We start from the raw sequence: 24,006 nt of genomic DNA, 5'->3' as shown, positions 1-24,006 counted from the left end.
TTAGGCTAATGCCGGCGTTACACGGTACGATCTATCGTGCGATCGCACGAGCGATTGTACCCGCCCCGTCGTTTGTGCGTCACGGGCAATTAGTTGCCTGTGTCGCACAAAGTTGTTAACCCCCTGTCACACGCACTTACCTTCCGGACGACCTCGCTGTGGGCGGCGAACATCCACTTCCAGAAGGGGGTGGGACGTTTGGCGTCACAGCAACGTCACACAGCTGCCGTCCAATAGAAGCGGAGGGGCGGAGGTGAGCGGGATGTAACATCCCGCCCACCTCCTCCTTCCGCATTGCCGGAGGGACGCAGGTAAGCTGTGTTCATCATTCCCAGGGTGTCACACGGAGCGACGTGTGCTGCCCCGGGAACGATGAACAACCGGCGCACAGAAGATGAAACGACTTTTTGAAAATGAGCGACGTGTCAACGAGCAACGATAAGGTGAGTATTTTTGCTCGTTAACCGTCGCTCGTAGCTGTCACACGCTACAATATGTCAAACGATGCCGGATGTGTGTCACTTACGACGTGACCTCGCCGACATATCGCCCGATATATCGTACCGTATGACGCCGGCATTAGGGTGCCAATACTTTTGTCTGGCCCATTTTTGGAGTTTTGTGTGAAATGATCAATGATTTGATTTTTGTTTCATTCTCTTTTGTGTTTTTTTCATTGCAAGCAAAATAAATGAAGATAATAATACCAAAGAATTTGTGATTGCAATCATTTTCAAGAAGAAACTGAGTATTATCTGACAGAATTGCAGGGGTGCCAAAACTTCTGGCCAGCACTGTACAGAGAAAAAATAAAACAACCATCAAACTGATACATCTGTCAAGCTGAGAGATCCAGGACAAGAGCACCTTTCAAGGTATGACAGAAAGTGGCCTCTTAATGCTATGATGAAAGATATTTTCGATGTCCATGACCTCTGATTTGAACTTTTCTACTATCTTATACTAGTCCACATCTGTGCTAAAATGACTCATGCAATTACATCAACTTCACTTATCACTGAATGACAGCTTACTTCCTATTTTGTGGATAAGGAGAGAGCTGTCAATTAGTGGTTGATGAGAAGGGTTTAATATCCCGGACTGAGCAATGGGCACCCCAGCCATACAGGGTGGTATCGATCGCGGTCACAGAGAACATGAAAGGGTCCATGCTGGAGGTGGGCCCACCGACCCCAGTGCCTACTTTAGCTGGATGTACGTCCAAGGAGACACATTCTGCTGATGTACATTAGGGCACAGAGATCTCTTGAGTCACTGCACCGCAATACACACTACTGGACAATCAGAGGCTGGCACCTGCTGTCGGTGCGCCAGGCATTTTCGTCAGATAGCAGTGACTTCATGGGTTCCCATAGTAGCCACGCCAATGACAGCTGCCGGTCACATGTTGTGGGAGTGGGGGTAGGTGAAAAGAATGTGTTTTTCCAGGACGCCACATGACAGCACATCAGGAGTTGCACCTTTGACCTCTACAGGGACAGGAACGCAAGAGGTTAAAAGCTCCTCCCCTTCCCATCTCCTCATTGTTTTTCCTGTCCCTGTACAGGATAGACACATTCGTACCGTCGGGATGTACGGGGCCCAGGCGGATCGGGGGGACTCGCTCTCTCCTTCCATCCTGTCAAGCAGCCCCTGGCCAACACCTCTCAAGGAGAGGTCCCTCAGCCGGCCGGTGGAGCAGGAGTTCCCGGCACCAGCCGCTTCCCTCAGGTGAGGGCTCTCAGCGTCCCACTGTCTGCCGCTTGCAGGAGGCACTTCCGGGTCTGCGCATAGCGTGCGTTCCAGGCTGGCACGCATGCTGACGCATGCACAGTAGTAGGACGGGCTTCCGCATTTCTGGGTAGGGAACATGGCGGCTTCCCGGGAGGCGGCGTGCGCTCCAGAACGGTGCTCAGGAGGCGGGAATGGGACGTGGCGTCACCCACACAGGTAAATAAAACCTCCGGGTTCTTCATAAGATGATTGTATCACACATTGCTGCGGTGTTGTCATAATGGACGAGGATGACAGGTCAGAAGCCAAATCCCCTGAGAGGTCCCAGGATCATGTGAGTGCCGATGCAGAGCGGTTCCCCAATAGTGGAAGTAGTGGGGTCAGCTCTTGTCTGTACCTTCTGTTTTTCAGGACTCTTCCACTGCACGCACTGGCAACATCCCTCTAAGAGCTGTTCGGAAATCAGTCAAAATTAAAAAGTGCGCAGTTTGCAATTTAAGGCTTTCAGACTCCTGCACTAAACAACTCTGCGACTCCTGTATTGCTAGGTTGGTTTCGGATGAGAAAAAATCCCTCCTGACTGATATGAGGGCGATGATCCGGGAAGAAGTGCAGTCTGTTATTGCCGGTACATCGTCCCCGCTGGCCTGTAGGGACGCACCACGTAAGCGACAGAGACCTGACATGGAGGTCTCTTCAGAGGAGGAGGAGCTTTCCTATGACTCTGACTCACAGTTGGAAGATGAGGCGATAGGCCCGGCTCCGGAGGAGGGACGGCGTTACCTCTTTTCCTCCAGTGATACAGATGACCTCCTTAGGGCGGTCAGAAAAACTATGATGGTAGAAGAGCAGGAACAACCTCGATCGGTCCAGGATGAGATGTTCGGGGGGCTCCGGTCACAACGCCATAGAGTGTTCCCAGTAAATCAGCATGTCCAGGCGATGATCATGGAGGAATGGCAGGAGTCTGAAAGGAAGTTGGTGATTCCCAGAGACTTCCGTAATCGCCTTCCCTTCGAACCAGATGACATTAAGGAATGGGAGGACGTCCCAAAAAATTGACGTTCCGGTGGCTAAAGTGGCTAGGAAAACTGCTATCCCCTTTGAGGACTCTTCTGGGCTTAAGTACCCTATGGACAGAAAAGCTGACGGCCTCCTAAAGAAGGCGTGGGAAGCTTCAGCGACCACGATCAAGACTAACATTGTGGCAACCTCGGTGGCCAGGTCCATGTCCAGGTGGCTGGATGACCTGGACACTCTGGTTCAGGAAAGGGCACCCAGGGATACTGTCCTAGAGTCCATAGTCCTCCTGAAACTGGCCACAGGATTCATGGCAGACGCATATTAGGTTTTCTGCCTGTAATGAGGCGTTGACTAATTCTGCTCGTCGCGCCATCTGCTTAAAAACTTGGTCAGGGGATAGCGCCTCTAAAAACAAATTGTGCTCCATTCCATTCTCTGGCATTAGAGTTTTTTGTCCCGCATTAGATGACATCCATGAGAAGGCGTCGGATAAAAATGGGGGATTTCCCGAGGATAGACCTCGTCGGGGGCCCCCCTCCCGTCGCTATCGACCCTTTCGGGACCCTGACTATAAAGGCAAGGGTAAATCGGGTAGATGGAGCTATTACAAGGGAGGTAAAGATAGGAACCCCCCCTTTGACTCCAGAAAAAAACTGGATCGATCTTGACGCCAGAACGGTTGGTGGCCGTCTGGAACGGTTCCAGAAGGAGTGGAAAAACATCACGTCCAATCTTTGGGTCCTCCAGGTGGTGTCACAAGGGCTCCAGATAGAATTTGCTCGGGTCCCTCCCGACCGCTTTCTTCTCACGAAATTTCGGTCTCCCACTTTGTCCAACCGTCTCTGGTTCGAGGTCAACGCCTTGTTACTCACTCAGGCCATATGTCCTGTTCCTCTCCAGGAACGGTTTCGGGGTCACTATTCCATTCTCTTTACGGTCCTAAAACCGTCGGGCGCGGTTCGCACTATTATCAATCTAAAACCTCTAAACCGCTTTGTCCACTACAAGAGATTCCGTATGGAATCCATCAAATCGACCATTCCTCTCATAAATCACCACTCCGTTATGGTCACAATAGATTTAACAAACGCTTACTATCACGTAGCCATTCATCGCAACTGCCAGAAATTTCTACGGTTTGCCGTAGAGAGACGGGGGAAAAAATCTATCATTACCAGTTCCGGTGCCTTCCCTTTGGCCTTTCCTCCGCTCCCAGAGCCTTTACAAAAATAATGACAGAAGTGGTCGCCCACCTCAGGACGCAAGACGTCAGCATTGTTCCCTACTTGGACGACCTGCTCTTGATCGCGGACACGCCGGCAGAGTTATCTCGGAAGGTGACAGTCGATCTTGCCCAACTCCAACAACTTGGCTGGCTGGTGAATGCTGCCAAGTCCAACTTGCTGGCGGAATCCAAAAAGGTCTTCCTCAAGATCCTTCTGGACTCGGATGCAAGGATGTCTTTTTTGCCAGCTCAGAAGTTGGAATCTCTTCAGGCCAGAATGAGGTCCTTCATCCATCAGCGGACATGCACGGTTCAAGAGGCAATGAGGGTGTTAGGATTGATGACATTGTGTATACCGTGTGTCCGATGGAGCCAATTTCATTCCAGACGCCTTCAGAGTCTGGTGCTTTCCACTCCGGTAGGACGTCGCTGTTCCATAACCAACAGGTCCACTTTAAACAGCAAGTTGTCCCTGCCACTTCACCTACGGCGTTCTCTGACATGGTGGATGGACCTCGCACACCTCTCACAGGGTGTTCATTGGGACTCCTCGCCCTCTCTTACGCTCATCACAGACGCCAGCCAAACTGGTTGGGGGGCGCACATGGGCTCCCAGTACTTCCAGGGCACTTGGCTGGGCCAGATGGCAACACAGTCCTCCAACTTTAGGGAGTTGAGCGCGGTCTGGCAGGTTCTCCGCCAACAACAGCACTTGTTCCGGCATCATCACCTCCGCATGCTCTCGGACAACGTCACGACGGTGGCCTTCCTCAGACACCAAGGGGGGCCCAGACATCCGCAGCTACAGGCATTGTCACAGACTATCTTCCACTGGGCCGAAGTCTCCGTGCTATTGGTCTCGGCAATCCATCTGAAGGGCTCGGACAACGCCCTAGCGGATTATCTCAGCAGACACAAGGTGGATCCGGCAGGTTGGGTTTTGAACAACTCAGTGTTCCAGTCTCTGGTCACCAGGTGGGGGACTCCTCGGTGGGATCTGTTCGTCTGCAGGAGCAACACGAAGGCCGAGAAGTTCTTCTCCCTCGACCCCAGGGACCGCCCGACCGCGGTGGATGCAATGTCACAAACCTGGGACATTGATCTGGCATATGCGTTTCCTCCTCTTCCCTTGCTTCCCAGGGTTCTCCGGAAGATCCAGCAGGACGGAAGCAGAGTCATCTTGATTGTCCCGTACTGGCCGAGGAGGAGCTGGTTTTCTCTCCTTCAGACTCTTGCAGTGGACGCACGCATGTTGCTTCCACTACGGGAGGATCTCCTCAGCCAGGGCCCAGTATTCCACCACGATCTCTTCCATCTTCATCTGTCGGCTTGGATCCTGAAGGGAGGTTCCTGAATAAGAAGGGTTTATCCATGGCTGTTATTTCTACTCTGCAGGCCAGCAGGAAGCCTGTGACCCAGTCCATCTACCGGCGAATCTGGGCGAGGTTTTGTAGTTTCCTGGGGGAAGAACCGGTGGATAGTGCTCATCCTGATATCCCTCGCATCCTTGAATTTTTGAAGTCGGGGTTTCGCCAGGGTCTGAAGCCCAGTACGCTCTGGGTCCAAATCTCGGCGCTCAGTGTTGTTTTTTTTTACACCTCCCTTGCCTCCAATCCATGGATCATGCGTTTTGTCAAGGGCATCCAGAGGCTCCGTCCCATCATTCGCTCCACAGTGCCACCTTGGGATCTGGAACTGGTTCTCACTGCTCTATGTGATGCGTCCTTTGAACCGCTGGCGACATTGCCTTTTCCGTTGTTATCCTTCAAGACGGCCTTCCTGGTGGCCATTACTATGGCTAAGCGGATTGGCGAAATGCAAGCATTGTCCATTCACCCTCCGTATTTTCAGGTCCTGAATGACAGAATCATTTTGAAGCTCGATCCCACGTTCCAGCCCAAGGTAGTCTCGTCAACCCATTTCGCACAGGAGGTGGTGCTACCATCATTCTGTTCCAACCATTCCAACCGGACCGAAGAACACCTTCACTCCTTGGATGTCCGACGAGCTGTCTTGGCTTATCTGGAGGCTACCCGGAGCTGGCGGATAGATTCTACCCTGTTTGTGCAGTTTGTGGGCCGGAACCGGGGTAGGCGGTGTCTAAGACAACACTGTCTGAGTGGGTTAGGTCTGCTATCACCTCTGCCTACCAGTCTGCCAGTAGGGATCCTCCAAATCACATTCGGGCTCACTCCACCAGGGCGTTGTCCACTTCCTGGGCTGAAAGGGCGGGGGCTTCACTGGAGCAAATATGCCGTACTGCGCCTTGGTCTGGTCCCCATATATTTTGTAGACACTATAAGCTTGACATCCTCACCGATCAGCAAACTTTGTTTGGTCGGAGGGTTTTGCAAGCTGTTGTCCCCCCCTAATATGGATTACTTTGGCATTCTCCTGATGTGCTGTCATGTGGCATCCTGGAAAATAGGAATTACTACTTACCGGTAATGATGTTTCCAGGAGCCATCATGACAGCACTATTATTTCCCTCCCTTCCTTGCTTGTTGTTCCACTTTTTTTGTATGCCTTGCAGTCTAAATAAACATGTTGTTGTTCCCATCCTGGTGTGTTACTTGCAAAAGTCACTGAGGAGATGGGGAGGGGAGGAGCTTTTAACCTCTTGCGTTCCTGTCCCTGTAGAGGTCAAAGGTGCAACTCCTGATGTGCTGTCATGATAGCTCCTGGAAACATCATTACCGGTAAGTAGTAATTCCTATTTTTTAATGCATTCGAGAACTGCAGCAAAACGGGACATACATAAAAGAATGGGCCCAGGATGGGGGGAACATATACCAGGAAGAGGCGCAGGATGGGTGATATACAGTATATTATAAAAGTGAGTACACCCCTAACATATTTCTAAATATTTTATAATATCTTCTCATGGGACAACACCGAAGATCTGACACTTTGATACAATGTACAGTGTCAGTGTGCAGCTTGTATAACAGGGTAAATTTGGTGCCCTCTAAATAACTCAACACACAGTCATTAATGTCTAAACTATTGGCAACAAAAGTGAGTACATTCCTAAGTGAAAAATGTCGAAATTGTGCCCAATTAGCCATTTTCCTTTCCTGATGTCATGTGACTCAATAGCGTTACAAAGGTCTCAGGTGTGAACAGGGATCAAGTGTGGTAAATTTGGTGTCGTCGCTCACACACTTCATCATAATGGTCACTAGAAGTTCAACATGGCCCCTCATGGCAAAGAATAAATCAGAAGAGCTAAAAAAATAATTGTTGCTCTACATAAAGATGGCCTAGGCTATAAGAAGATTGCCAACACCCTGACACTGAACTGCAGCATGGTGGCCAAGACCATACAGGGGTTTAACAAGAGAGGATCCACTCAGAACAGGCCTCATTATGTGAACCAAAGGAGCTGAATGCATTGCTGCAGAGGTTACAGGGGTGCTGGTCAGGCTGTCAGTGCTCAGACCATACACCACACAATGCATCAAATTGGCCTGCATGGTTGTCATCCCAGAAGGAAGCCTCTTCTAAAGATGATGCACAAGAAAGCCCACAGTTTGCTGAAAGCAAGCAGACTAAGGACATGGATTACTGAAATGTTGTCCTGTGGTCTGATGGGGACAAAATAATTTTATTTGGTTCAGATGGTGTCAAGCATGTGCGGCGGCAATCAGTTGAGGAGTACAAAGACAAGTGTGTCATGCCTATAATCAAGCATGGTGGTGGGGCTGCATGAGAGCTGTCAGCTGTGGGAGCTACAGTTCATTGAGGGAACCATGAATTACAACATGTACTATGACATACTGAGCAAAACAGAAAGCTTATGGCACATTTTATAATGTGAGTGTGGCCGTGCGATTGAGTAAAAGCACAAGCCCACTACCTACTCCATCAAATATTTGAACACAGAAAAAAGGGGGGGAGTTTTAAAGGGTAAAATAGAAGCTTTATTGAGTACAAAAAATTATTAAAATCAATTTATATTCATAGAGATAGTAAACATTCAAACATCAGTTCATAATCAATGAATATTACAATAGAGCCTTTAGGTGTAAAGGGACAGCAGTAAGAGGTGGATGGGCAGGCTAAAACCAACGCTGAAATTAAATCATGGTGTTACACTGCTAAAATCAGCCCTCCCATTTATCGAACCAGCCAAATGGCTATAGTATAAGTCCCAATTAATCCATGATTAAGCCAGCGTATTTGCGAAATGTACGTCGGATGTTCTTGGGGGCTTCCACCTAACCGCCTACTTGTACCCACGCTGCTACCTTGGTACGGTAATATGTCTCACTGCTTCCTCTCCCTCCCATTGGGACTTATACTATAGCCATTTGGCTGGTTCGATAAATGGGAGGGCTGATTTTAGCAGTGTAACACCATGATTTAATTTCAGCATTGGTTTTAGCCTGCCCATCCACCTCTTACTGCTGTCCCTTTACACCTTAAGGCTCTATTGTAATATTCATTGATTATGAACTGATGTTTGAATGTTTACTATCTCTATGAATATGAATTGATTTTAATAATTTTTTGTACTCAATAAAGCTTCTATTTTACCCTTTAAAACTCCCCCCCTTCTTTCTGTGTTCATATGACATACTGAGGTAGAAGATGATCCCTTCCTTTTGTATTCCAACATGATAATGACCCACAACACCTTTAAGTGAAAAACACCCTTGCTAAAGAAACTAAGGGTAAAGGTGCTGGACTGTCCAAGTATGTCTCCAGACCTAAACTCTATGGAGCATCTGTGGAGCCTCTTCAAACAGAAGGTGGAGGAGCGCAAGGTCTCTAACATCCACCAGCTGCATGATGTCTTCATGGAGGATGGGAGAGGATCCAGTGGCTCTTACGAATCTCTAGTGAACTCATATGTTTTTATAGGATTTAGAATGCTACAAGGGCCCATACCTCTTACGAACATGCAGTGTGAGAAAAAGGGCGGCAGGTCCAAAACTTACACGGGGACCATCAGACACTAGCTACGCCACTGCGGCCGTGCATAGGACTTTAGTGCTACAGCTGATATACATTCCAGTGCTGGATTATGAGTGTCTGTCACTACTTTATGCTGCCAACAACATTAACAGAGTATTACCACAATTTATAGTAAGAAAAAAAATATTTAAAGGGATATGTGAGTTGTATGAACATTGCTGCTGAATGTACAACTAATCCATTGTCAGACAGAAGAGGCCCCTGTGCAAGAGCAGTTTATGGGCCGTTTACAGTCCAGTACTTTGTTACAATGCACAATTCCACAAGCTATGGAGGTGGATTTGTGCCCCCTCAAATCTTGGGCCCCTATGCGGTTGCACAGGTTTCACTAATCATATCTCCGCCCAAGATCTGATTAGTAAAGGAGGGAATTGTTCATAAATAAAAGAACACTTTTTGATAATAGTGATATGGAAGAGTATTTTTCAAGTAAGGATGGAGTTAAACATAGTTTTCAGGATATTTGGCTGCAGTGATCAGAGTCCAGGACAGATTACACAACAGAAGTTAACGAGAATCTAATAAACAGTCAAGATCAAAGCCAGTCTCATGTCCTCATTAGCAGTATCTGCACTGTACAGAGTAAACAAAAAACATGTAGATGTCACAACAGTAATGTAGTAACTGGGAACAGGGGCTCCTAAACTGTCCCTTATTGCAGAGGTACTTCTGAAGGTGACGCGGTCTGCACCGCCAGCGTAGCCCTAACTCCTGATCAGCCCTAGGTCTAATACCCCCTCACCCCCAAACCAGGAGAAGCTGGGACTGCAGTGGTAAATCGCACACAGAAAGACAGACAGGGGGAAACCCAAACACAAGCTCACTGCAATCACTCATAGAGGTATAGACAAAACATTCTTAGGAGGAAATATGAGGAAAAAAAAGGAAGGAAATAATCAAACAACAAGTGTATTTCAACAACACACCATATAGCATACAGCAGTTTATCAGGAGCTGGATGACCATGCACATAGACTGGAGTAGCAAAAGCTATTATCGGCATGGAGGAAAAGATTCCACCATCTTTAAAGGGCAGAGGTGGCCGTGATAGGTCTCCAGAAACCCATGACCCTAGCAGCAATTCACAAGCCAGCAGAAATTAACTCCTCCTAGATTGATCATTAGTAAGCTCACAACAGGTCAACACCCAGCTCTCAGTGAGCAACTCAAAAGCACCAGGTAGCATGTCAGACTTTGCAGTGTGAACAATGTCTAGAAGGTGCCATGACACCTGGTGAGTTCAGAGCTGAACCAGGTCTCTCCAAATGACGGCAATGGAAAACCCCATCCAGGAATTTCACATGAACATTCAAAGCTGGCACCCAAGTCCTCTCCTCAGGACCATAACCCCACCAGTGCACCAGATACTGTAGAGAATGACAAACTACCTGGGAATCAACAATTTTAGACCCTTCGAATTCCAAAGAACTTTCCACCAAAACCACAGGTGGAGGGGTGGCAAGAGAGGTTCCCGAACCCATAAACCTATTCAAAAGAGACTTATGGAACACATTGTGTATTTTATATACCGCAGGCAAGACCAAACTGAAGGCCAAAGGGTTGATACTGAACAGACCGATGAAACGAGCTCTTAACGTACATGAAAGGTATCTTAAGCTTGATATTCTTAGTGGATAACCACACTAAGTCACCCACTTGCAGGTCCACAACAGGCACACATCCACAGTTGTTGGGGTGAACTCTTAACCAGAGATCACTAGTTGCCTACTGCCTGGCCGAATTGATATGGGCCAAGTGCATGCGTAAAAGAATTCACACCAGACACAGTCGGATATGAAATCTCTTCTTGGTCACTGTAAAGATGGCACCAAACAGACCAGGGATGAGCATGCGTCCTCTTGATATAGGCTAGGGGCTTACACAAGTTCAGATATGCACATTTAGTGGGACAGTTCATGATCTAGCCAATGGGGAGATCCGTGTTGCTGTTGATGGGCGGGTCTGACTCCAGTGGATGAAACCATGGTGATGGGAGGGACGTCATTTAGTGGATCCATGCTGATGGTTTGGTTTATGATGTCATCTGATCTGTGGGTTGGTCTTCTAGCTTGACCAGGGGTCTTCCCTTATATGGCGGTCTTCTTTCATCTGGACATTCCTTGCATTCCAAGCAAGGTGTGGTGAACAGGAAATGGCAGCCATCTTTATATCTGTGTCATGTGTATGATCTGAAATCTGAATTATGTAAGGCAAATCGACATATTTCCCACAATCCCTTGTCAAGAGGTTAATTAAGTATTTGATGGAAAGGTCCTCCTCAACACAGTCAGCCACACATTTATGCCTAGAACTCATACTAAGTAAATGTTGCTGAACTTTTCTCCAAGTTGCCGATAATGCTGAGCCCAACTGGTCCTCTTTAGGTACGCCAGAAGATTGATTTTTGAGAAATGTACAGAATTGAGGATGTTGGCCATAAACACAAAAAAGGGAGACACACCAGAGGACTCATGACGTTGGTTATTAATTGCAAACTCAGCTAGAGGGAGGAACGAGGATCACTGCTTCTAGTTATCTGAGACAAAACAGTGCAAATACTGCTCCAGGTTCTGATTCATGCGCTCTGTTTGCCCATTAGACTGTGGATGGACCGCTTATGTCCTCTTTCACACATCCGTGCCTCCGGTACGTGTATGGTCAGTTTTCTCACGTACCGGAGACATGGGCACACGTAGACCCATTAAAATCAATGGGTCTGCATTCACGTGCGTATTCTGCCATGGACCGTGTGTACATGTGGAGCATACATGTGCCCGTGTGCTCCACACGTAGACATGTCCACGTTTTCTCCGGCATCACGGGTGTCACACGGAACGGAAACGGGTCACACGTAACACAAGCAGACCATACGGATGTGTTCCGCGTGACACGCACTGGAGAAAACACGTGTCTGCGAGAAAAAAATAAAAAAACTTTACTCACCTTCTCCTGCCCTGCTGTCTCTGCCGCAGCTGTAACTTGCTTCCGACCGCCGCTCATTATGCTCATTGCATATTCACTTCACTGCGGCCGGAAGCAGCAGCAGCGGGGAGTCGGCAGGACCGGGGACCGAAGATCAGCACCATGGACAGCGAAGCCAGTGACAGGTGAGCAGAAAGTTCCCGTTCTCCGTGTGTTATCACGGATAACACACGGAGAACACACGTGTTCCATAAACACGGCTCACGGAGGGCAAAACGCCCGGGCTGTATAAGAACCAGTGCTGATGCAAAGCATTTTTTTTAGAAAGTCAAATGCGTGTAAAACACTGTCAGACCAGTCAGAGATGTCCCTACCTTTCTAATGTTTTTTAGTAAACTTTCTGTAAGGCTATGTCCGCACGTTGCTTTTTACCTGCTTTTTACCTGCTTTTTTGCTGCTTTTTCAACTGCAGCGTTTAATGCCAAAATGGATGTGTTCTGCTTTTCAAGCAAAGTCTATGGGAATTTGGGTTTCTTGTCCGCACTTTGCAGTTCAAACTGCATCCTTTTTGTTGCAGAACTTTGGTCAAAAACTCAGCTTTGCAGTGCAAAACCCAAATGGCAAAAACAATTGACATGTCAGTTGTTTTTGCCATTTGGGTTTTGCCCTGCAAAGCTGAGTTTTTGACCAAAGTTCTGCAACAAAAAGGATGCAGTTTGAACTGCAAAGTGCGGACAAGAAACCCAAATTCCCATAGACTTTGCTTGGAAAGCAGAACACAACCATTTTGGCATTAAATGCTGCAGTTGAAAAAGCAGCAAAAAAGCAGGTAAAAAGCAACGTGCGGACATAGCCTAATAGTTTGCAAAATCCAAGAACTGCTGGAGCGCCTTAAGATTTTTAGGAAAAGTTCCATTTTAGAATAGCCTGCAGCTTGGCGGGATCTATCCTAAACACAGAGGCAGAAACAATGTAAGGCTAAGTTCACACAGGACTTCTTTTGCTGCATTTTTGAGGTTACAAAGATGCACCAAAATGCATGCATTTCCTTCTCCCAGTAAAGTCTATGAGATATTGAGTTTGCTGTTCACACTGGGGATCTTTTGTTGGCTGCATCTTGGCTGCATTTTTGAAGATGGACCCAAGATGCACCATGTCAGTTCTTTTTTGTGTTTTTCCAGCGTTTTTGAGCCCTTCCAGTCAATAGATTTGACTTAAAAAATGCATTGGGCAAAACGCGGTAAAATGCATTTTTGCCACGGTGTGTTTTTGGTGTGTTTTTTTTGGAACAAAAACGCTGCATCTTTGTGGTTAAAAAAACATGCCGCGTGTGAACATACCCAAACTCAGAAACAACAGTTCCTGAACAGCAAATACATATTTCTCAAGCTTGGCGTACAGCCAGCTTGTTAGCCATGAGTATCTGCAACACCTGTTAACATCTTCCATGTCTGACCCGAGATCTAGAGAATAAATGAGAATATCTTTCAGGTATGTGATATGATATCAATGTTATAAAATCCTGTGAAGCACCTGCACCTTCAAGTTCTCACCATGAGAGATGAACGAACCCATGGAAGTTCGGTTCGGCGAGTGCAGCTGGACTTTATCTAAAGTTCGGTTTGGAACCTAGACTTGACCTGAACCCCAATGGAAGTCACTAATTGGGCAGTTCGGGTCTCTGGCCACATGCAGCCAGCCATAAACAGATCACTTCTGGGGGATGGTGAGCAGGGTTTTTTCATATTTTTTGTGCACACTACATGTGATCACGCCATTGTTATCCCCAGTGTGAGCCGTTCAAACATTGCAAGCGGCTCACACTGGGCTGAGCACCGAGCGTACCCGAGCACAGCGATGCTTGTGTGAGTGGTGTTCATACGTAAAGTACCCAAACTCTAATTCCAAACTCTATTTTTTTGTAAAGTTGGTGTTCAGCCCGAACACCGAACCTACTTACTAAACATCTAAATAAATTCTTTGAAGGGTCTGACTTTCAAAATGGGATCACTCGCGAGGGGTTTCCACAGTTGTGGGACATCAGGGGCTCTTCAAACATGACAATGAATTTGTTATTTCAGCCAATTTTGCATTCCAAAAGTCAAATGGTGCACCTTCCCATCCGAGCTCTGCCGTGCACCCAAACAGTAGTTTTCCACCACATATGGGGTATCAGGATTCTGATTGGTAAACGGCGTAGTGGCAAAAAATTTCCTAACGCCAAAATTACATTTTTTGGTCGCCGCAAGTTTTACACAAAATGCAATAACAGGCGATCAAAACGTAGCATCTGCGCAAAAAGGTACCATTAGAAACGTCAGCTCGAGACGCAAAAAATAAGCCATCACTGAGCCATAGATCCCGAAAAATGAGAACTCTACGGGTTTCAGAAAATGGCGCAAAACGTACGCCACTTTTATTGGACAAGCTTGTGAATTTTTTTTAACCCCTTAGATACAAGTAAACCTATACATGTTTGTTGTCTTCAAACTCGCACCGACCTCAGGCATCATACTCATACATCAGTTTTACCAAATAGTGAACACCGTGAATAAAACATCCCAAAAACTATTGTGCCATCACACTTTTTTTTCAGTTTTTCCACACTTGGAATTTTTTTGCTGTTTTCCAGTACACTATATGGTAAAACGTATGGTTTCATTTAAAAGTACAACTTGTCCCGCAAAAAACAAGCCCTCATATGGCAAGATTGACGGAAAAATAAAAAAGTTATGGCTCTCAGAAGAAGAGGAGCAAAAAAACAAAACCGCAAAAACGGAAAGTGCCCCGGGGCTGAAGGGGTTAAATTTGGTTTTGAGCACTTTAAGGTGTGACAGTAACATCAAATGTGATGTGGTCCCTAAAAAAAATGGTTTTGTAAATTTTGTTGGAAAAATCAGTAATTGTTTCAAAAATGGTACTGGTGTAAAGTACACATGTGAAAATGTTATTTTTTAACTATTTTTGTGTAATTATCTAGTTTAAAGGCATAACAATTCAAAGTTTAAAAATTGTGAACTCTTCAAATTTTGTGTCAAATTTTCAATATTTTCATATATAAATGCAAATCCTATCGACCTAAATTTACCACTAACATGAAGTACAATGTGTCACGAAAAAACAATTTGAGAATCATTGAGAAATGTTGAAGCGTTCCAGAGTTATTAGGAGGGCTGTGGAGTCGGAGTCACAGTCGGTGTCCATTTTGGTGGAATCGGAGTCGGTATTAAATGGACTGATTCCAACTCCTAAAATACAGTGGGAAAAAAGTATTTAGTCAGCCACCAATTGTGCAAGTTCTGCCACTTAAAAAGATGAGATTTGCCTGTAATCGACATCGTAGGTGACCACAACTATGAGACACTAATGAGAAAACAAATGCAGAAAATCACCTTGTCTGATTTGGCAAGATTTTTTCTTTTTTTTTGCAAAGTATGGTGAACAATAAGTATTTGTATTAATAATACTGATTATGGAATCAATTATTTTTAATACAAAATTAAATTGTTTATTTAATTTTTTTTTAATTCTATTTTTATTCAAACACTGGGGGCTGCCATCTTGGATTTGCTGTGTGTAACGACATTTACTCACCTCAAATATGGCAGACCCTGTCCATAAGGGTTGATAGTTGGAATCTGACCCTATTCTCTAGCACTAAGAGCTCCTTGCTGTGACATGGACACGCTGTCCAGATCACAGCTCGGGTAGAGGACCGCCATCACTGTGGAGCCCACAGCATATGCTGTTCTCTCCACTTTCCCCCTGTGATCGCTCTGTGCTCAGTGCTAGATGAGTGGTGACACTGAGCTGAGGGGAGGATTGAGCCTAGAATGTATGGGCTCCTTCCAGGTCCTGACTGCCTCTTGTACATTGTACAGGCTGCAGTCAGGACCTGGGAGGACAGGCTGCCGGGGGCGGAGGTCTGAGGTGAGTGCACTGGGAGTGGTGATCGCGGCTTGGCATCTGTAATGCAGTGCCGGGCTCAGGCTGCATATCTCCTCAGACCTTTGATCCCAGCAGCTTCTATTGTCAGCCTGGTGTCTCAGCAGTTCCTCCTGTCAGAGCACAGTATATTGAGACACAGAAATATGGGGGCACAGGAATATCAGGCACAATAATATGGTGGCAGCGCATATGCGGCATAGTATACAGTGGGTCACAGTATAAAGTAGAGCACTATGCCAGCTGTCCTTGGTGACACTTTAGACATATTAGGGTCACTTTGCAGTCACCAACAAAATGGCTCTGTGCTGTGATCGTAAACTTCATCTTCCCTTAGGCTAAGTTCACACATCAGTTTTTTCCAATCAGGCACAATCCGGTTTGTGCCTGATGCAACGGATCCGTCTCAGATTGTGTAAAAACTGATGCGACGGATCCGGTAAAAAAACGGATCCGGTTTTTTTTTATGCTGAGAGAGAGACCCTATCATCATGCACAAACACCGGCATTACCGCACGCATCATCACCGCTCACGCAGGCACTACCGCACGCATCATCACCGCACACGCAGGCACTACCGCACGCATCATCACCGCACACACACAGGCACTACCGCATGCACCATTACCGCACACACAGGCATTACCTCACGCATCATCACCGCACACCCCGGCACTACAGCCCCCATCATCACCACACCACCATGCCATTACCGCACGCACCATCACCGCACACATCCCGACACTACAGCCCCCATCATCACCGCACACGCAGGCACTACCGCACGCATCATCACCGCACACCCCGGCACTACAGCCCCTATCATCACCGCACCACACAGGCATTACCGCATGCATCATCACCGCACACCCCGGCACTACAGCCCCCATCATCACCGCACCACACAGGCATTACCGCACCCATCATCACCGCACACACAGGCATGACCTCAGTGATGTCCCCGCTGACAGCGGGCTCACGTCAGTTGCTGCATGGATCTGACACAGAGCGCTCGTGTTCTACTGCCGCTCTTGTCAGCTTCATGTAGCAGAGCTGAAATCGTCGTGGGACCTCTGTGGATTACGTCGGACCTGCAGTGGTATTTGGGGATTTTAATAAAGTGGTGAAAGAGGATGTTTTTTGTCTTTTATTCCAAATAAAGGATTTTTTTGGGTGTATGTGTTTATTTACTTTCACTTACAGGTTAATCATTAGGGGTGTCTCATAGATGCCTACCATGATTAACCCCTTGCAGAGAGAAGCTGTGGAAAGATTAGGCGCAAATAGGGTCTTACCCGGTAAACATGTGGGGGTGAATGTTAACAGAAAACACTCACCTGGTCAGGTTGTGCCAGTCACAACCCCTTATTGAGCATGGATATAACGTGGAAGGCAGCGGTCCCGCAGTGATGAGCCAATATTAAAGGTAGGAGGAAAGCAGGTTTAAATTCTGCGCCAAAGCACAGGAGTCCAGAAGATGTTAGTAAATCTTTTTTTATTTTCTCAGGTCTACGCGTTTCAGGGACATATCCGTCCCCTTCCTCAGGACAATGTACAGAGAATACTACAGCCATAGTATAGCATTGTATAGCCACTTTTACTGCAGTTGTAATGTGAGCTAGTTCTACAGTAGGATTTCAGCAGCTGCTCTCCCTAGTGTTTGAGTGGAAAATATCAAACTTTTAAAATTATTTTTTTTTGCTCTATTTTGCTCTATTAAAAACAAATAATAATATTTAAACAAAACATTAACATGTTAAATTTTTTCAGTTATTGAATTTTGTTTTTTTTTACGAAACCTTCCCTTTAAGCCAAAAGCCCCAAACGGAGTCAGGAAAGGAGGCTCAAACCTGGTGTGAAAGTATTCTCATATAGAGATCATGATGAGCTTGTTTAATCCTTTCTCTGTTTAGTAGTTTTGTAAATCTAAAAGTCCTTGTTATTTGTCTGAATTAATATTTACTCAACTGGAGAGCCTCCACATTGCCCGAGTCCCTTTTAGGTCAGGTGGATTCTCTGGCTTCAGACTCTGCCCCACAGAGTCATCAAACACTCTCTTAAAAGTACGGGTGGGGGAGCGACAACCACAAATGAACAGAAGGACTATAGGGGTAAAGACACAAGAAACGAAAATGGAGGAGATAAAACTGGAAGACTGTTATGTCTCGGAGGAATATGGATTCATACTGCGAGACCCCCTGGTGAGACACAAGCACTTACTATCTATCTTATTATGTTATAGCAGCAACATATTCTGAAGCGCTGTACATAGATCACACTCCTGGACCCAAACTGCTGTCTGCTTTTTACCTAGTAGTGTTTTCTTATGCGGCAGAGAAGTTGAGGGGTTGCCTTTAGGTGGGTTCATTCATTATTCCCGCCATAAAAACATGAGCGCAATTAATGTTGGGAACTTTTTTTAAATATTTGCTGATTAGTTGTGGAACGTCACTGTACATTATTCATTCAAAAACTGCAAAAAATATAGAAAAGTGTGAAAAGTATTTCTGCATTGGATATATTCAACATGTATGTGTGGGGATTTTTTGTCCCGTCATTTTCGACTATGCTATTAAAATTTGTGATTTTTTTCCCTTATGGCCTCCATACTACCTGCAGTCGCTCCCCTGGTCACTCACATTAGTCTTTGACCCCTGTGGGGTAAACAATATTCTTTTTCTCTCTCTGTAGCTTAGTTGGTGTTCTACTATTTTTTTTTTCGTGTGTGAGAAATCCAATTTTAAAACAAAGGGAACATATAAACTCCGAGCCGATGTGACCCCGGTTGCCTCATGTCTAGTCCAGCACTCTGTTTGCTGTTCTACATATTATTGATACTGTGCCTTTATGTGTTTTTATATCACACATGTTGGTCGCTCGTAGAATGAGGCCAGGGCCACACGGGGATCTACTGCGATCCTCGCATGACACTCAGCTCACGCTGGCAGCAGAGCAGGAGCTGAGTATCATGCGAATGTCACTGCGACTGAGGTCCGATCATGCGATCGGACCTCAGCTGCGGGGGGAGGGCCGGCTCTGAGGAGGGGTGGGCAGGCGCTGCGGAGGGGAGGGAGGGATTTATCTCCCTCTCTCCTCCGTTGCCGGCTATTGCCATTCTCGCCCTGCACTCGCGGTACACCGGTGTACTGCGAGTGCAGTGCGTTTTTTATCTCGCCCCATAGGCTTGAATGGCGGCGAGAGAAACAAGGATCACATTACAATCGCAGTATGCTGTGATTGTTTTCTCGGTCCGATTAAGGCTGAGAAAATAATCACTCATGTGTGCTGGGACATAGGCTAATATTGGTCCGAGTGGAATGCGATAAAACATCGCATTCCACTCGCTCTGATTTTCATGCCGTGTGGCTTAGGCCTTAGGCTATGTGCGCACTAGAAAAGTGATTTTTCTCAAGAAAATTTCTTGAGAAACTTCTGGGAGTTGAAGATTTCCGCACCTGTGGAAAAATCCGCGGGAAAAACGCATGCGGATTTGCCACGAATTTGCCGCGGATTTACCGCAGGTTGGTCCCTGCGGTTTTACAATAAATAATATAGATAATCGATAGACAGATAATGGATAGAGGGAAAGATGGATAGATGAATAGATAGATAGATAGATGAGAAAGACCTATATAATGTCCCACCTCCCTGCATTTTCTAAGCTGGCACCCTTTAGTGACTTTCATGTAGCACTAAAGGGTGCTTAGCCTTGTATTTAGCAATAAAATAAATAAATAAATAATTAAAAAAAAAAAACGACGTGAAGTCCCCCCATCTTTTGTAGCCAGCTAGGGTAAAGCAGACAGCTGCAGCCTGCAAACCACAGCTGGCAGCTTCACCTTGGCTGGTAATCCAAAACAGAGGGCACCCCACGCTGTTATTTTACATTAAATAAATAATTTAAAACAAAAAACGTGGGGTCCCCCCCAAATTGCATCACCAGCCGAGGTAAAGCGGACAGCTGTGGTCTGGTATTCTCAGACTAGGGAGGTCCACTGTTATTGGACACTCCCCAGCCTAAAAGTAGCAGGCCGCAGCCGCCCCAGAAGTGGCACATCCATTAGACGTGCCAATCCTGGCGCTTCACCCCAACTCATCCCGTTGCCCTGGTGCGTTGGCAAACGAGGTAATATATGGGGTTGATGCCAGATGTGTAATGTCACCTGGCATCAAGCCCTGGGGTTGGTGAGGTCAGGCGTCTATCAGATACCCGACATCACCAACCCAGTCAGTAAGAAATAAAAAATAGACAACAAAAAAAGTTTTATTTGAAAAAACACTCCCCAAAACATTCCCTCTTTCACCAATTTATTGAAAAGAACAATCAATTCCACGTGCGGCGTAATCCAATAAGGGGGGGTCCCATGGCGATCCATACCATAGTCGCTGTCCCAGTCAGTGACGAACAGAATGTTCCCCATTGGCTGGGAGAGCAATGCAGTGACCTAGGCTAACATCAATAGCCCAGGTCACTGCATGGGATGCCGAGCGCTGCTGCCAGGAGGATAGATGAGATCATTACCTGCTGTGATCATCTCCTGTACTGCTGACGTCAGCGCTGTCACTGACTTCTATGCCCGCCGCGTTATCAGAAGTATCGCGAGAGCCCGTGACGTCACCGTTAGTGACAGTCTCGGGCCACTCGCGAGACGGGCATAGACAGCAGTGACCGCGGTGACGTCAGGAGGCAGGAGATCGTCACAGCAGGTAATGATCTCACCTCCTGACAGCAGCGATCGTCATCCCCGCGGCTGCACGCACTGCTGTGTGTCAGTGTCTGCCTGCGCTGCAGGGTGACAAGCTGCTGATACTGCGGGCACACACTGACACTGCAGTGCAGGCAGCCGCGAGGCTGGAGCGGGACACAGACTGCACAGGCACCTGGAGGTCGCACGGAAGTGCTTCTGTGCGGCGTCCAGGGAGTGTGATGTGTGTGTTTACTCTGCTCCGCTTCCTCTTACTGGCATAATGACATCGCTTCCTGCAAAACCGCAGGCAGCGATGAGCATTACCGCAGGTAAATCTCGGCTATACCGAGGGTATACCGCACATCATTTGCTACCTGCGGTATACCCCCGGAATTTCGTGATTACATTACAGTGAATGGCGTGAAATTCCGGGGGTATACCACAGCTACCTGCGGAAAATAATGGACATGCACATTTTCTCAAGAAATTTTCTCAAGGAAATTTCTTGAGAAAAATCCGCAGTGTGCGCTCAGCTATTTTTTTTTCACATAGGATTTGCTGGGAAATGTCTGCACAAAGATTGCAGACATTTCTCAAGAAATTTCCGCGGCAAATCCGTGGGTAAATCCACGGGTAAAATGCACTAGTGCGCACAGGGCCTTAGGCTGAGAAAATTTGTCCTCAATCACCATGGAGGGAGAGGGCACAGAACAGTTATGGACCTTATTTAAAGGGAATCTGTCAGCAGATTTTTGCTATGTAAACTGAAAACAGCATGCTGCAAGGGTTAACACACAGAATCCAGAGCTGCCTGTTTTGTCAAGGTCTGATCTGTTGTTTATGTTATGCTGCTTATCATTGCTCGGACTACAATGTCACTTGCACGGAAGTCCGGCATGCCACTTCCTCTTATTGACACCTCACTGGCAATGTACAATCTCTATAGAGAGCCTGGTGTGGGCGGGGTTAGCTCAGTTCGGCTACATTGCTAAATCTAAAAATTCTGATTGTATCAGAACGGTTGCACCCAGTAATCTAAGTGACAGATCACTGGAATCAGACCATCCTTGCCTACATTCTGCTGCTCTCAGATGAGGTGGCAAAAACCTGCTGACAAATTCCATTCAACCAAATGTGTAACTTTCTTCTGTTTGCAATAAAACAATCAAACAAGAATAATGCAATACAACTGTTATAATAAGTGGTTTTTTTTAACCAAATTCACCACAAAATGCCACTTTTACTGGCTACTGCAGTCTTAAAATTATTCACCCCTTCATGACAGGCGGCTGACAGATTCCCTTTAAGGGGCGACTCCCCCTGTCATAAGCAGAGTGGAGCATGTGTTACCTGGTTATATCTACAAAATACATATAGCTGCACGCTAAAATGCTAACAATGAATAAGTGAACTCTGGTATTGCATTAGTGCTATAGGAATATTTGAAAAAAGAAATATTTAGCTTATGTATTGGCCAATGCATGTGAGCCCGGTAACCAGCGACAAGGTATATCTTTGTATACTCAAATACCCTGGTTATATTGCATTGAGTTGTGGCCATAAGTTTTGAGACTGACACAAATTTTAGTTTTCACACAGTTTGCCCCTTCAGTGTTTTTAGATCTTTTCGGCAGATATTTCTATGGTTACGGAAATACATTTATTAGCATTTCATACATTATTAATCACTCATTGACCAATGCATCACGTTTATGCAAAGACTCAATATTTCCAGTGTTCCTTATTTTTCAAGTCCTCTGTCCTTTGTTCTGGCAGTTGGATATCAGCTTCTGGTCAAATCCTGACTAATGACCCATTCTTGTCTTATTAGTGCTTAGAGGTTATCAAAATGTGTGTATTTTTGTTTGAACACCATTTTTCAATGGGAATGAGATGTGGGGAGCTTCCTGGCAATGGACCCAAAATTTGGGTTTGTTCATTGAGCCACTTAGTTATCATTTTTGTCTTGTGGCATGGTCATGCTGGAAAAAGGCAATGTTCATCACCACATTACTCCTGGATTACTGGGAGAAGTTGATTTTGGGGGAGGTTTAGATCCCATTCCTTATTCAGGGCAGTGTTATTAGGCATAATTGTGAGTGATTCCCCCCATGAATAATTAGCCCCCAAACATGAATGGTCTGAGGACACTTTACTGCTAACATGACACAGTGCAGTGGGCAGGTCGGTCAGTACTCTATGATGGCGACATAGACAGGAGAGGCGGCAGTGGTGTAGGAAATCAAAAGCAAACTTTATTTTAGAGCAACAGATGTAAAACAGCAGATGTTGGTACTTAAACGTGATGGTAACATGTCAGATTATCACAGAGGCACATTTCTTAAAGGGGTGGTTCACTACTCTGCAATAGTGGCCACATCCCTTTAAAACTGATAGGGAAGGCTTTTGTCAAATACCTTGTTCAGCCAATATTACCTCTGAGTGGCGCTAGGGCCGCCACTAGGAATTTCAGGACCCCATACTGGCAACATTTTTGAGCCCCCTTGAGACTCTGCCCAGGCTCCACCCCAGCTCCGCCTCCACTTCTTAAACCTTCCACAATCCCACCACCATTCTTGGAAAAACGTATGCTTGTGTGTGTATACAGTATATATATATATATATATATATATATATATATATATATATATATATATATATATATATATATATATATACATATACACACACACAGTCATGGCCAAAAGTGTTAGCACCCTTAAAGTTGTTCCATAAAATGAAGCATTTCCCTTAGAAAATTAATAATACACCCCCTACACCTCACCTTTCCATAATATAACCTCTACACCGCCCCTCTCCATAATATCTCTCTCACACTGCCCGATGTATAATATCCCCACAAACTGCCCCTCAGCATAATATCCCTCACACACACACTGCCCCATGTATAATATCCCCCCACACACAGCCCATCAGTAGAATATACCCACACAATATCCCTGTGTATAATATTCACAAACACACACACACACACACACACACACACACTGTTCCTCTGTATAATATCCCCCCACACACTGCTCCTCTGTATAATATCCCCCCATACTGCTCTTCTGTATAATATCCCCACACACAGTATATTATCCCTCCACACACTGCTCTTCAATATAATATCCCCACAAACACTGCTTCTTAGTATAATATCCCACACACACTGTTTCTCTGTATAATACCCTCCACACACAGTCTCTCTGTATAATATCCCCCACACACACTGCTCCTCTGTATAATATCCCCACACACGCACTGCTCCTCTGTACAATATCCCCATACACACACTGCTCCTCTGTATAATATCCACACACACACTGTTCCTCAGTATAATATCCCCCACACACATACTGCTCCTCAGAATAATATTTCCCCACACATACTGCTCCTCTGTATAATATCCTCCACACACTGCAACTCTGAATAATATCCACACACACACAATGACCCTCTATGTAATATCCCTCACGTATGCTG

The 24,006-nt window shown here is 46.1% G+C and overlaps 1 protein-coding gene across 1 annotated transcript in view; it reads left to right on the top strand.

Moving 5' to 3' along the window:
* Positions 1–17,854: 17,854 nt before the first annotated feature.
* Positions 17,855–24,006, top strand: part of IDO2 (indoleamine 2,3-dioxygenase 2) — a 125,537-nt gene continuing 119,385 nt past the window's right edge. Inside the window, exon 1 of the mRNA XM_075342948.1 lies at positions 17,855–18,030. Coding sequence (XP_075199063.1) covers positions 17,920–18,030 — 111 coding nt within the window. The 5' untranslated portion in view covers positions 17,855–17,919. The remainder of the gene's footprint in view (positions 18,031–24,006) is intronic.

This window comes from Anomaloglossus baeobatrachus, chromosome 4 (assembly GCF_048569485.1).
Source record: "Anomaloglossus baeobatrachus isolate aAnoBae1 chromosome 4, aAnoBae1.hap1, whole genome shotgun sequence".
Taxonomy (NCBI): domain Eukaryota; kingdom Metazoa; phylum Chordata; class Amphibia; order Anura; family Aromobatidae; genus Anomaloglossus; species Anomaloglossus baeobatrachus.
This window is presented reverse-complemented; position numbering and strand designations above follow the sequence as displayed.